This window comes from Sorex fumeus, unplaced genomic scaffold (genome assembly GCF_029834395.1).
Source record: "Sorex fumeus unplaced genomic scaffold, SorFum_2.1 ptg000024l, whole genome shotgun sequence".
In the NCBI taxonomy this organism is placed as follows: Eukaryota; Metazoa; Chordata; class Mammalia; order Eulipotyphla; family Soricidae; genus Sorex; species Sorex fumeus.
The window spans coordinates 20,813,165-20,828,701 of NW_026606081.1; the positions used below are offsets into that span (position 1 = coordinate 20,813,165).

At 45.1% G+C, this 15,537-nt stretch overlaps 1 protein-coding gene across 1 annotated transcript; it reads left to right on the forward strand.

The window, feature by feature from the left end:
- Positions 1-2,350: 2,350 nt before the first annotated feature.
- Positions 2,351-13,253, forward strand: AADAC (arylacetamide deacetylase). Its single transcript, XM_056114134.1, has 5 exons — positions 2,351-2,552; positions 3,957-4,179; positions 7,309-7,378; positions 8,710-8,881; positions 11,968-13,253. Exons 1-5 carry the CDS (start codon positions 2,415-2,417, stop codon positions 12,559-12,561), a joined length of 1,197 nt encoding a protein of 398 aa, XP_055970109.1. The 5' UTR covers positions 2,351-2,414; the 3' UTR covers positions 12,562-13,253.
- The last annotated feature ends 2,284 nt before the right edge of the window (positions 13,254-15,537 follow it).

Genomic DNA, 15,537 nt, shown 5'->3' on the forward strand with positions numbered 1-15,537 from the left:
CTCACCACCCTGTCAGTTCCAGGTCTGAGGCACAACAACAATTTAAATGAGATGCCTAACAGGGTAGGGGGAGGACCACACTGAGGTCATTGGGATAAAAACGAGCTGGCCACAAGCAAGGCATGCACCTTAACCCTTGAACTCTCTGTTATAATCCCTACTGCCCACTGCCACCTGCACCCTAAAAGAGGTGTTTGAACTCTTCCTTAAAGTGTAACTCACTGTGCGTCAGCACCTTTGATGAAACCTTCATCTCTGATTTCTACAAGGCTAGAAGGCAAGGACAAAAGAAAGTAGGAGAGGCGGGTACCTTGCTGAGGCCAGAGTGATAGTGCAAGTGGGGCACTTGCCTTGTACCACCTGGCCTACCGGGTTTTGATCCTGGACACCATATATGGTCCCCTGAGCACTACCAGGATTCCTGAGGGTAGATGCAGAGTAAGCCCTAAGCACCGCCTATAAGGAATGGCTCTATAAGGAACTACAACAAACCCCCCAAAACCCTTGCTTATTGCTAGATGGACATAGAATTTTATTTTGGGAAGATTAAAAATATTTGAAAGTGATATTAATAATTATTAATAATTATTTTATAATTATTAATAATTATAAAATGATATTAATAATTAATTATTATTAATAATGCTATTAATAATTATTCAATAATTAATAATTATTGAATTTATTTACTATCATAGTACTATATGTACTCCATAGAATTGAAAATGACTCAAATGTTAAATTTTATGTAAATTTCACTACCAGAACTAAAAGGCTTCATGTTTAGCACTTTAAAATTTCACTTTTAAAGAAAGTAGGAGAGGCAGGCAAAAAATAACATATTGTTTGAATATTGGACTTTGGTAGTCGCTGTGGTGTGGTAACATTTTGAAAAAGTGTGAAATTGTAACCCTAGAACATATGCAGTCATCTAACCTAAATTATCTCAACAACAAAAAACACAAATATGTAAAAGAAGTATGCCCCCTGGACCCTGGACTTGGGAGAGCAGAGCTAGGAGCCAGTCTGGTTCTTTCACTGATTTCTACATTTTCCCTCTGGGCAAAGTCCTCCTTGTCCTTGGACCTTAGATTCTACTTTAGTAAGACGTGGCAAATAGCCTTCCTCTTCAAACTTATGTTCTCCCTTGAACACTATCTCACTTGCTTTATTCCTCTCTGGAAAAGCTTGTGTTCTCTCTTGAATATGTATTTCTTTTCTCTAGCCCCTCACATATTTTTAGGTAAGTTTCCTTCAGTAAAAACCTTGTTTCAATAAAACAAAACAACAAAACTTGGTGAATAACCAACCACAGCTGCCAGAAGAGCCCTAAGTGTGTGGTCTGTGCCATGTCAGAAACACATCCTGGTGCTGAGGGTCTCCTGCTAGGCCTGAACATGATGCTGGCGGCTGTCAGTTCGGTAGGCCAGAACTTGTTCCACGCCTTCCACTAGCAGTGGTTCTGAGATGCTCCCAGGAACACCTGCAAACTGAGTGAACAGGGCTTGACTCCACCCTCACCTCCACTTCCTGTTGTCTTTGGAAGTTATCTTGTGGCCTTTGGAACTGAGTCTAAGCCAGGACATTGGCATCAAGGACTGCATGATAAACTGCAACAATTTCCTGAGCTTCCTTTGTCCTCTTTCTCTCTTTCATGATAAAGAAGCTATTGAAAGTTAAGTATTAGTTTTAGTACACTAAAACATGGGCTGGAGCGATAGCACAGCAGGTAGGGTCTTGCACGTGCCCAACCCGGCCGACCCGAGTTAGATTCCTCCACCCCTCTCGGAGAGCCCGGCAAGCTACCAAGAGTATCTTGCCTGCACGGCAAAGCCTGGCAAGCTACCTGTGACATATTTGATATGCCAAACACAGTAACAACAAGTCTCACAATGTTATGGGACCACTTGAGCAAATAGATGAACAACAGGAGGACAGTGACAGTGACATTAAAACATGGACATAAAAGACATGTGACCACTCCGTTGACTTGTGACAGCTATCTGTACTTTTACAGTGTCTATCAGGCCTTCCTCTCTTTGAGATTGGCGATGAGAAGCATGTACTGCCTTCCTTCTACTTCTACACTGTTTTTCTTGCTAATGAGTATTCTGCCTCATGAAATTGTGTGACAAATGTTTATTTATTGATTGCCTAGCAACTTAATACAGCCAGTGGATTTGGCAGCTGTGCCAGGAAGTGGGTACTTTTGCTAAGCAGAATTGCTCTTTTGTCCTTGTTCTAAGTTTAATCATTTCTGAATGATAACCAATGAGGTGACAGGCTGGGCAGAGAACTTGTAATCTGGAAGTTAGGTAATATGTAGGCTGTGGCAAGAATACCAGGCTGAAATTTCAACACGTTGCTTTTTCCAAAGTGTGTAGGCTGAGCTGCTAAGTAGGACGGGAACCGCCATGGGCAGAAGGACATTTTTACTTCTGTTTCTGGGGGTCATTGGTGCGTGGTATGTGTATACGCCACTCCCAGAGAACATCGAAGAGCCCTGGGCAGTGCTGAGCATGCAAACAAGTATGAAAACTGTATCAAACTTGGTAAGTAGAATTTTATTGATTTGGAATATTAAATAATTTAATTTTTTAGACTTTTTTTCCTGCTGTCTTGGAACTTTAGCTCTTTAGGTTTGCTGATTGATTTGAAATCCCACATTTGCCTGGCTTCACTTCCTTAATGCAGGATCCTGGAACTAGTCCAGTCGTTTTGATCTTCAGTGTTAAAAGACAGTGTGCTGGCAAGAAAAACGAAGATCTCTTTGGGGCAAGACAACAGCAGCGTCTCTGGGAAGCGTGGACCCCACAGGCAGGCTGAGTGGCAGAATTCTGTTCTGCTACTCACCCAGGGACATGCTGCTTTACAGAGGAATTTCTAAACAGGCTGCTTGGTAAAAGTCAAGGGAGCTGGAAGTGTTTCCCAGCCAAGGCCGAGCAGACAGCAGTGCCGCCTGCCACCTTGCCGATTACTTGGCATCCAGAGCAGCCATTTTCTCCTCTCATCTTCTCTGCGCTGAGCTACCTGTGCTAGTAAGGGTGCAGAGAGGACAAAAATGCTGTGCGTGTGGGCTGGGAAACAATGGCCGTGGGAACGCCAACCTCTGAGCCATGGTTCCTTGGCAGCACATGGCCCCCTCACATGCTGCTGTCCTCTCTCAGGGGCCTCCCCCGTAACCCCGTCACCCAGAGGTCATAGGGCAGTTGAAACAGGTGAGCAGTGGGGAGGTGGATAGACTGGAAAAGTGGGCCTGGCTGACAGACCAACTGTCCTCTCACACTAAGGGATTTCAGGGAAAACAATGCAGATAAGTGAGGAAAACACCCTACACAAACACAGCCACACACCATGCATGGGAGCAGGAAGGGTCACATGTGAGGAGGACTGTCACAGGTGTCTGCTGGTGTGCTCAGGAGCACATCGGTGAGGGGTCTCTGGTATACAGCCTCCACTGGCCAGTTCTGCTGGGTAGGGCCTGGGTCTGTGGCAGCACAAAGACTTTCTGTGCCAGGAAATTGCACAAATTGTCTCACCCATCTCTGGACAGTTCCCTCCTCAACCCATTTTGGACCAACAGGTCAGACCCACCCACTGCAGGAAATCTCTGCCTCATCTTGCACAACAGCTGCCATCTGTGAGGTGACCGTGGTGGCCCTCCCACACATGTCTGAGAGCCCCAGAGTGATGCCTTAAAGTCGCCTGTTGATCCCGTTCTCCCACCTGAACCTAAGCTCACTTAGGCCAGGAACTTGGTCTTACTTCACACTCAGAAAAAGCAAGAGTTTGCCAAGTGGCCATACCCTGTAATCCTCTAGGGCAATGGCAGTGGTATTAGACCCTGGGTTGTGAAGAGGCTACAAGGTCCAGTCCTCCAGGTGTCTCCCTGACCTGTGCCTGGGCTCTGCTGCCCTGATGCTCACGATGAGCCCTGTTCTTGTCTCTCTTCTCAGATGCTGTTGGTTGAGTTTCTGGGAATCAGCCATTATATGACCAGTAGCATGTACCTCATGAGTTTCCTGGAAACCCCACCGACTTCTGATGAAAACGTCACTGTGGTGGATACCACTTTCCACAACACCCCTGTCCGTGTCTATGTGCCAAAGAGGGAGACTGAGACACCCCGGAGAGGTTTATTTTATATCCATGGCGGTGGTTGGTGTTTGGGAAGTGCCGGTAGGTCACCGTCTTAAAATTTTTTAGCTTAACATGCAATTTATTCAGTTACTAATTCCGACAAATCATGAAGACATATCTGCTAAATAGTATTCCAGAAAAACAACGTTTCAGCCATCTGAAAGTGATGGCTGAAACCTTCAGAACTGTTCCTTTGGTTGAAGGTTGTGGTATTGGAATTATGTGTGTGAAAGATCAACATTAATATTATTGTAAGGCAAACAATCTCAATCAGTAAAATTTTAAATTAAAAATTGAAAAAAATTAAATGTAACTTGAAAAACTCCACAGGCATGGACATGGACTATAGGATAAGCAAAATATTCAAGGACCAATTATTGATACCCAAAATTGATTATGGGAACAGCAAGTAAAGAAATACGTGCTGCCTAGTGACTTCCAGAATTTCAGTGTCAAGTTCCAGGTGCTATTAATGTGCAACAAATACACCTGTGTTGTGATTGCTCACAGTTTTCTCCAAGAATTGCAAGGTAATGGAGAAAATAATAGCCATGCTAGTCGTCGGAGTTAGTAATCCCAATGCTAGGCTGCATCATAAAAAAAATAAATAAAAGAAGCACAAGTGCACATTGTATTCTGTTCAAAAAAAAAAACAGAAAAAATATGGACTAATATGTCACTGGGTTCAGAATAAAGTATCTCAAACTTTATGCCCTGAGCTTCATGCTCAGTGTTTGTAAAGCACCAGATTTTGGTAAATGATTTTGTAAATGATTTCAATAACAATTCTAGTTGAGCAGAAAACACTTAAATATATATATATATATATACATATATATATAAAGAAATTGCTAGTGACTTAGGTCACTTGAGTTAGTGATTCGTACTGTAGGCATAGGTGCAAGGAAACATCATGCCAAGTATTTATATTTTGAGAATAGTTCATCATGAATTTCTTGGTAATTCTCCTATCAATTCCATGTTCAAGGAAAGTCAATGAAATGAATTCCTTTATCTCATTATGGGCCGGAGCGATAGCATAGTGGGTAGGGCGTTTGCCTTGCACATAGCTGACCCGGGTTCGATTCCTCTGCCCCTCTCGGAGAGTCCAGCAAGCTACCGAGAGTATTCTGCCTGCTGGGCAAAGATTGGCAAGCTACCCGTGACATATTCAATATGCCAAAAACAGTAACAACAAGTCTCACAGTGGAGACGTTCCTGGTGCTCACTTGAGCAAGTTGATGAACAATGGGAGGACAGTGCTACAGTGCAGTAGCCAGTCTAAGGCAAGAAATCTTTTTTTTTAGACATATTTATATATTTATTTTTATTTATTTTTATTAGTGACCATGAGGTACAGTTGTAGACTTACAAATTTTTGTGCTTGGGTTTCAATTATACAACGATCAAGTACCCATCCCTCCACCAGTGCCCTTTTCCCACCACCACGGATCCCAGTATCCCTCCCACCCCCCATACCCCCCTCCCACCCTGCCTCTGTGGCAGGGCATTCCCTTTTGTTCTCTCTCTCCTATTGGGTGTTGTGGTTAAAGGCAAGAAATCTTATTTTGAACTTAGACATTCATTACTAAACCTGTTAACTGCTGTTCCAATGAAAGTTGAAAGGGCAGTGGAGGGAAATGAGGTGGTGACTCCAGACTTTCAACAAACTTAGTGGTGGAGGAACAAGAGGAATGAAGTAGAAGAGAAAGAAGAATAGAGTTGAGCAAAGTTGCTTTACTTTCATCTCTAGCTAAGAATACCCGTTTTAATGTTTATTTTGTGTATTTAATAGCGGGTAGGGCGTTCGCCTTACAAGCGGCCAACATGGCCGACCAGAGTTCGATTCCTCCGCCCCTCTCGGAGAGCCCGGCAAGCTACCGAGAGTATTCGATATGCCAGACACAGTAACAACAAAGTCTCCAATGGAGACGTTACTGGGCCCGCTCGAGCAAATCGACGATCAACGGGAGGGCCTTTACCTTTACCTTTACCTAATATGCTTACATGTGCACAGTACTTAGGATGCACTATGTACAATTCACTCTAGATACTGAAAGTCTGCCTTTATTCACGTATCATGTGCATTAAGTCTTTCTATATTTTTTATCTATCTATGAGAGGTTGGCCAGCATGTCTTTGGTAGAGGAGCGGTGGGTAACTATGGGTCACTGGAAGGGTGCTGGGGGCCTGCCAAATGCAGAGGACCAACATGCGTCTGGAAAGGGGCACCTGGGTCCTTACACAGTGCAAGTGGAGATTGTCTCAAGTGATTCGGTCTCTCCCCTCCAGTGAGGCCATGTTTCCAGTATAAAGTCCGGCCACATGGTGGTTTGGCCAGCTCCGGGGTACCCTGCCCAACACACTACTTCAAAGATCTTCCTCCCAAGTCTGGGCATGTTTGTTACAGCTGAGGAAGCAGATAATAGCACCCTCAAACAAAGTGCATTTGTCTGATGCTTTCTGTTTCCACGTTAGAGAAAGGCACAGTACCTGTGACCTAACTTTAAATAAAAGGTGCTATTCATGTTGGAGGACAAAGAAAGCATCACCTTGGTGTATGTCTGACCTTGGGTCCAGGCTTAAAGCCTGAGGTCTTCCCTCTCCTCTCAGCCCACCTGCTGTGTCCTGTTTGACAATATCACACCCTGTACCTACCCCCTGACACATTCCTAAAAGTCCTATGAAGTGTCTTACATGCCAGTGGAACTTTAACCAACTCCAGCAGTGGACTGTGCCCTGTCTTTATCCTGACACCCTTCTTGCCTGCCCAAGACATGAACTGGCTGGCTAGTCTGACTGGCCCCTCTAGCCTCGCACATTGCTGCTTTTGTTTCTGGGCCTCCCCTCTTCCCTTCTTTGTCCAATAATCTGACGTCCTGCAGGCCAGCAAGCTAAGGCTGGTGTCTGTTTCTTCCACACCTGCTAAGTGAGGGGACATGAGGCTCATTTTGAGAATGAAACTGGTCAGAAGTGTGCCACATGACACTATGGGGAAAGACAGAAGACTGGCAACTTGCCTATGAAAGGGCACCAAGGAGAAATAGGTTCTGTAGGAGAGTGAGGGACCAAGTACATTTGCCCACAGCATTTCAGGGGTTTTCTCCTATGTTGAATGAGACCCATCCACTCATTCACAGTCTCTGATTTCAGTTCTTTTTGTTGCAGAGTTTTATATCTATGACCTTCTGTCAAGACGGACAGCCCACAGATTGAATGCTGTGGTCATTTCCACCAAGTAAGAACTGTGTAGGCTCTGAGCCCAGGGGTTGGGTGCCTTCTCTTGGTACTACTGTCATATCTGGGTTTGTGACACGCAATGCTAGTGACATCTAGGAAGTGAGAGTGGGAAACTCGAGCTTGGTGTGACCAAGATGAGTCAGAAGAGAGAGAGCTGCCGTGGTGGGCAGCCACAGCATGTCTCGCCAATAGGGGTCCTGGCCCCTCTGAACCACAGAGATCACACAAGTGGATCATAGGGCCAGTGAGCTGGTCGACAGGCTTCACCTAAGGTGATTAACTCACTAAACAATATGAGAATATATATAGGAGCATAGGAGGTGTCCTCCCATTGTTCATCGATTTGCTCGAGTGGGCCCAGTAACGTCTCCAATTTTTTTTTTGAGACTTGTTACTGTGTTTGGCATATTGAACACATCACGGGTAGCTTGCCAGGCTCTGCCATGTGGGCGAGATACTCTCGGTAGCTTGCCGGGCTCTCCGAGAGGGGCGGAGGAATCGAACCTGACTCGGCTGGGCTGCTGCGTGCAAGGCAAATGCCTTACCGCTGTGCTATCGCTCCAGCCCATATATAGGAGCTACCTCAAAAAATTCTATATTCATAATCAATAAAAGAAGCAATCCCAGTGTAACTTAATAAAGTAACCAAGAAACTATAAAAAGAAACTTATTCTTGACCCAATGCTACCTTGGTCATTAGATTAAGTTGGAACAGAATGTTAAAAAATTAATAACGAAGTAAACTTGCAGAGATAGTGACATTCTGGAAGAAGTTTAATTAGGGGATGTTATCTGCTGTTTTATCCTTAAGTCTAATTCGAGGTTTGCATCCAAGCCTTTTCTCATATAAAATTGAAGATTTGTAAAAACTTTTCTATTCAGCATGAAGAGAAGGATGTTGTCTGTATTTTGAGTATTAACAACCCCAAATATCAGGAATGATAAAGGAGATTTTACGTTTGATTTTAGGGTTAGAAGACTGTGCTTTCAAACAGATTTTTAAATATTAAAATGATTATTGTTCCACTGTGTAGTGTAATGCAAGAAGGAAGACTTCTCACATGTGTGGCATACAGGGCAACGGAGCAAAGACAGAAACTGAAATAAAACAAAACTGAACCTGTGGGCTGACTCTCAGAAGGGCAGAGGAAGGTGTGAGTGAGCTAGTGACAGGGTCAGTGTGTGCTAGAGGGGGTGAGTTGGGGTGAGAATGAATGTAGTGACGCCCCTGAGATGGAGTCCTTGTCGTGCAGTGGGACTTCAGTGTAGATGACAAGCAATAACCACCCAGAAATGAAGTTGACATGAACATTGTTAATCTGTCTGCAGCTACAGGCTAGCACCTAAATATCACTTTCCAGCTCAATTTGAAGATGTATATAACTCATTAAAGTGGTTCTTACGTCAAGATGTCCTTAAAAAGTATGGTGTGGACCCTACAAGGATCGGAATCTCTGGAGACAGTGCTGGAGGGAATTTAGCCGCTGCAGTGAGTCAACAGGTAGGACACTGAGCATGGCTCACTCCTTAAAACATTCTGCACTTACACACACTTATTTAGACAGAATACCAGTGGAAAGATGATGACATAATACAGATATTATTTGCATTGGAGAGATGTAGCGATTCATATCAGAGAACTTTTATAAACTGGGTTCTTCTCTTTACATCCTTTAAAAAATTAAAATAATGAAAATTCCTTTATATTAATTGACTTCAACATAATTAATATGGTTGGCTAAGGAGTACCATGCTTTCTGATATCACGGGAGATATATATATATATATATATATATATTTATATGCATGTGTGTGCATGTGTGTGTGTGTGTGCGTGTGTGTCTCTGTGCGTGTGATACAGTCACAACCACTGGGAACTGAAGTGTAGCCAGAGTTCTCCAATGCAGTGCAAACTTGTGGTGAAACTGCTGTCACGGAGTAGAGTGGACAGGTTCAGGGATACTACTTTTTCAGGAGAAATGGTCACTTTTAGGTATCAGTCACAGCACTGTTCCTATGTCAGTGAGCCAAACCTGCAGACTGGCTCAAAGCTGGCACTTAATCATACTTAGCTTGATCAATTACAGGTAAAAAGTGTTGGTACCAGGACCAGGAGAGGGCTCATAGGCTGGAGTGTGTGCATGGGTGGTTTCAGGTTTGTGTTCAGCACCTCTTTGTCCACAAGCCTTGCACCAGGGGGTAGCCCCCAAGTACTGCTGGCTGTGGCCCCCAAACAAACAAAAGAACCAGTCTGAATTCTAATTATCTGACCTAAGAAAAGAACCGGTCACTTATGGCTCAAAAACCATGTTCCAACAGGACAAACTGACTCATATATTTCCAAATGAATATATGCAATTTGGGGCTGGAGTGATAGCACAGCGGTAGGGCGTTTGCCTTACAAGCAGCCAACATGGCCAACCCGAGTTCGATTCCTCCACCCCTCTCCAAGAGCCCGGCAAGCTACCAAGAGTATCTCGCCCACACAGCAGAACCTGGCAAGCTACCCGTGACGTATTCGATATGCCAAACACAGTAACAAGTCTCATGATGGAGACGTTACTGAGCCCGCTTGAGCAAATTGATGAACAATGGGAGGCCCACCCGTGATATGCAATTTAAGAGTTAAACGTAAAAGCTGTATTTAAATATACTGTGCAGATCAAATGAACACCATTGTTGGTTTTGTTGATTGTATTTCTTTCTACTTGCATTTTAAAATATGCAAATTTGGGCTCTTCATATGTTGGAAAGCTTCCTCCTTACAGCCCAAGGAAAGATACGTGTTCTGTGATCTGTTCTAAATAGTAATAATATCTGCTCTAATATCTGCAGAGCAGATATCTCCCATTTATCAGAAACCGAGAACTTGTAACTCCAATAAGATGCAGGAGTCAGGGTTTTGGGCCTGGAGTTCTGTAGGATAACATTGCCACAGGGAGCTTAGGTTTATCGAGTTACATCACAGTGTAGCCATCACAGTGTTCCCTAGTCACACCCATTCCTTTGTTTATCTCTAAACCCTTCTCTGTGCCCCCCTCCCCAGCCAATTAATCACCTTTTCTCCCTAATCAGATTCTGTTAGCTTGTAAGATCCTTCTAAGGACACTGAACTTGTATTATAAGTTATGTCTTTTGCGTAGTTTACCTTAAAGTAATGTCCTTTCTGTATGGACACAGGAAGACAGTTAATATTATGCTTTGTAACTTGGGAGATGATTAACTCCGAATAATATTTACTCCTGGGCATCTGCTTTCTCGACTCAGTTGCCCTTAGTTCCTAGTACCCCAAAAGCAGGGTCCCAACGGGAGACTGAATGGATCCAGGACAAGCTGTGAGCTACCCTTCATCGAAATGGGCCAGGCCAAAGCGCCATGATACTCAACTCTAAGTTGAGGGCATGATCATGGACAAATGCTGTCATGATCCAAAAGTAAGTAACAATGGGACTAGGATCCTGCTGGGATTAGGAAGACTAACCTGGCCTGAGGACTGCGGAATATATAGTGAGATGTCCTCAGGAAGAACCAAACTGTAAGTTTATATCTCTTACTGTGCTCATACAGAATGACATTGCTGGAAATATTGGAAGTTAGATTTAGTACAACTATTTAAGTAGATTACTAGCTGAGGAAAGAACACACCCTCTTTGGGATCCCACCCTTGAGCAGATCTCCTAATAATCTGGAATAATCTCTTTAGATGAGATTTTATCCTTGAGTTAAACTCCTCAAGAAGTGGTCTTACCTCTCTTTGCTGATTTGTTAATGTTCAACCCACCTTTGTGTCACCACCTTACATGATTGCTATATAAACTAAGACTGTAAGCTCAGAGGGAGTGAGAAGGCGCAGGTGGAGGCTGAGGCTGAGGCTCAGGCTGAGGCTCAGGCTCAGGCTCAGGCTCAGGCTCAGCCTCGGGCTTAGGCTCGAGCTTAGGCTCCAGAGGGCAGAGTCAGAAGTGAGAGGGGCTCAGGTTTGAGAGAGAGAAGCAGAAGGGGAGTGAAGATTGGAATAAACTACAATTGATACCAACCAGCCTGGCCCTCGTTGCTTCCTCTCCTGCCCATCGCCATCCACCTCCCTGGGGTGGGGGAAGCAACCCGAGACCACCAAACGCAGGCGGTGAGAGAGAGCGCTGCCGGACTTTTGAAAACACAGAGTTCCAACAAGAACTTGCTGCCTCCAAGGCTCACATCTGCAATGACATGTCCTTGGATTCTGACCTATGAGCTGAAACTCTGGATAAGAGACTGTTCTGGAAAGCATCAAAGCACCAATAAGACATGAGAAAAGTGTAGGACAAGATTTCTTTTCAAGGTTTAAGAACACCCAAATCACTTCAGCTTACAGTGCCCTTTCTGCCCCTAGGGGCAGGCCTCTGGATCAATGTCAGTGCAGGAGCTCTGACAAGGTGGACTCAGGCAGGCTTAGATGCAGTCTGGGACTAGCGAGTTCTCTGAGAGATGGTTCTGATGGCTGTGTCAGAGATTCTGGTCTCATGGAAGTCAGGCTTATTTTAAAATGTGTTTCTGACTGTTTTTTATATAAAGACTATTGTTTGAATAATGACTTTAAATTGTTTTCAGCTGCTCCGGGACCAAGATGTCAAGGTGAAAGTTAAGGCCCAGGCCCTCATCTACCCTGCCCTCCAGACTCTTGATTTGGACTTGCCATCCTACCGTGAAAACGCGCACTTCCTAGCTCTGCCCCGGTGGCTCATGGTCAGGTTCTGGAGTGAGTATTTCACTACAGACAGGTCCCTGGAAAAAGCCATGTCTTCCAACCAGCACGTGCCTGCGCAATCGGGTCACCTACTAAGGTTTGTCAACTGGAGCTCCTTGCTGCCTGAGAGGTTTCAACAGGGACATGTTTATAAGAATCCAAGCTTCGGCAGTGCTAAGCTGGCGAACAAGTACCCAGGGTTTCTGGACGTGCGGGCAGCTCCCCTGTTGGCTGACGACACACAGCTGCATGGCTTGCCCCGGACCTATGTCCTCACCTGTCAGTATGATGTCCTGAGAGACGACGGGGTCATGTACGTCACCCGCCTGCGGAATGCTGGGGTGCAGGTGACTCACGATCACATTGAGGACGGCTTCCACGGAGCGATTTCCATTGGACTTAAGCTTGGATCTAGACTAGAAAACCAGTACATCAATTGGCTACATGAGAATCTATAGGAAAAATTTGAGCCGTGATTGAGAGAAACTGCAAGTCTGATGGGACAGAAGTTGGTGGGAATCAAAGAACTGGTGTTCGAGGTGATTTTTTGTCTGTGACCTTGCTGAGTAACCTATAGCTAAGGGACCACTGCCACGTGGTCCCTTATTCTCACACTTCTTACTCATCTTTCTTCCATGTTTTCCTGCTGATGCTGACCATTTCTTCGGTCTCTCACTCACAGACCTAGTTTCAGAATTGCCCATAGTATTACTGATAAAACGCATTCACGGCCGCGTGACATCTTATCATCTCATTCCTACTTCGGACAAACTGGCAGGCTACCAAATGTAACCTGCCCACACGGCAGAGTCTGGCAAACTCCCCGTGGTGTACCCAATATGCCAAATACCAGTAACAGTGATGGGTCTCATTCTCCTAACCCTGAAAGAGCCTTGAATATGGCACTTTTTAAAAAATCTCAGGGCTAGGACGAAGGAGACGTTACTGGGGCCTGCTCGAGCCAATTGACGAACAACAGGATGGTCATAATCCTGATCGTGATTACTGCTGAAAGAGAGTTTTTGAAAGTGCTGTGGTTCTTTACAAAAGCAAGCCTTGATTGGCCTGGGCCTGGAGCCCTGTTTCACATTTCAAAGTCCACTCCTTTCAACATTGTGTCCTCTGTCTCTCAATAAAATTCACATGAGTGCCCAGGTCTCAGAACTGTAGGGAACAGCAGCCATAGTCTTGTAACAAACACACTTTGGGGCTGTGAGCCTCCCTCGAGTTGGAACTGTCTAGCCCTAGACAGACCCCACGGCTTGCCTCCTCACACAGAGGTCAGATGTGGGGACCCAGTCCCACCCACAACAGCAAGCAAGTGAACAAGCTGCAGGGACACTGGTTCTGTGCTATCCAGCCAGCCAGGGGCAAGCACCTGGAAACAGCAAGACTGCTGGAGATGCTGCCCGTGCATCCAGATCTCGGCTTTGTGCTCAGGCCCCCAGCCACTGTGCTGCTTAGCAAGCTTAGCGAGGCTTAGCGAGCTCAGGCCAGACGCCAGGGGAGCACAGTCACCACTTCCGTCTTTTAGATCCGGACCAGCAGCAGCTTTCCTGCAAGACTTCCCAACACATGTAACATTTTATGTCTCATGGTGTGGGACTTCACAGGAGCCATGGTTTGACCTGAGCACATCACCCACCCCCCCACCCCACCCCCCACACACACACCATAGAGATAATTCTCTTTGAAGTGAAACCAATTGCCAGCAGACAGGAAAGCTCCAAGAGTCCCTCCACTCTATTCGCATGAAGAGTTCCATTCTTTGTAGGAAAGAAGCAGGCCACTGGGGTCAGTTTCCAGGGGTACACGCATAGGAGGTCATGCCCCATTTCCCATGCAACCTCACTGTGATGTGTGTTTCTGATTCCTGGGGGCAGGGCGTGGTTTCTTTCTCCTTCACTGCCCACTCTTCATCTTTTACTTCCTTTATATTGGTGGGATTGTATTGCCTCCCAATATAAGTGATCGTGTCTGCCACAGGGTGGGGCAAAGACAGTCTGCACAAGAAGGTAACCTAAATATGGATATAAGTCATAACTGAACGTCTTAATAAAACTACATAAAAGGATGTGATGGAAGGAGCCCATCTTAATGGGTTCTGCAGAATTTCTACCTGAAGCTAGAGTAGAGCGATGTAGGATAACATTGGTTTGTCCCTTCTGCCTTGCCACATGGAGCTTAGGTTTATTGGGTTATTCCCATCACAGTGCTCTGTGTTTATTTGTAACCTCTTTCTTTGTGCTCTGCTTCCCCAATGGGTTTATCATCTTTATCTCCTAATCAGACTCTGTTAACTTGTGAATATTGCTTTTCTCTTCTCCTTGTGTCCTTTGCATAGTTAATTCAGAGCAATGTCCTTTTTGTATAGACACAGGAAGACAGTTAATATTATGCTTTTGTAACTTGGGAGTTAATTGACTCCAAATGATATTCGCTCCTGGGCTTCTGTTCTCTCGACTTCTGTTCTCTCAACTTCAGCCTCTCGACCCTTACTTCCTAGCACCCCAAAAGCAGGGTCATGGCGAGGGACTGGATGGACCCAGGGCAAGCTGTGAGCTACCCTGGCATCAAAATGGTCCAGGCCAAAGTGCCATAATACTTTTATTTTTATTTTTTTGACCAGCTATTATTTATTTATTTATTTATTGAATTATTGTGAGAATAGTCACAAAGTTTTTCAGTTTAAGTCTTGGTCGGTCATACAATGATCAAATACCTGTCCCTTCATCAGAGCACATTTTCCACCACCAAGAACCCCAGTATACCCCCCTCCAACCTGCCCCCACCTGTGTGGCAGATTTCCACTTTACTCTCTCTCTCTCTCTCTCTCTCTCTCTCTCTCTCTCCATTGATCGCATTCAATATTACGACAAGAGACCCTACATTATTGTTTGGAATTTTCCCCAACATTCAGACATGCCAAAAAGATATCATCAGATAATTTGTTTTCTATTGCTGATTATGAAGAGCATATGATGTCGTGTGGCTGCAATAGAGGCCACACAAATTTGGATTTCTGACATTTTAGTAATGCCAAAATCCCCTGGATTCTGAGATTGCTTTGTGTGCCTCTGGGATCGTGGTTGTTCAGAAGCCGGAGGAGGCGTTTGAGGGTGGCAACCCAGGGCATTGTCATGGTGGGGAGCAGGGCCGATTCCACCCCCCATCCCATGAGGCTCCACGTGCCTCGTCAATACAGTCTCATACCTGGCTGTTCATTAGTGTCTAAAAGATGCAGGCCACCATGCCGCCACTGCAAGGGGGAACAGGAGGAGGAACAGACACTCTTCCCCTCCCAGGGCGGCATAGCACCGTAGTTAAATGCACAGTCCAGATGCATTTGGGTTGGGCATTCCATTTTGCTCAGATTTTCCCACCACCATTCAAGCCTGTCTTTCAGGGGCAAACGCTAGATCATTTACTTTCCA

Coding starts and splice junctions, on each gene's coding strand:
- AADAC (XM_056114134.1), top strand. CDS start 2,415: ATGGGCAGAAGGACATTTTTACTTCTGTTTCTGGGGGTCATTGGTGCG. Junction 4,180..7,308: donor TTGGTGTTTGGGAAGTGCCG/GTAGGTCACCGT, acceptor TTTTTGTTGCAG/AGTTTTATATCTATGACCTT. Junction 8,882..11,967: donor CCGCTGCAGTGAGTCAACAG/GTAGGACACTGA, acceptor AATTGTTTTCAG/CTGCTCCGGGACCAAGATGT.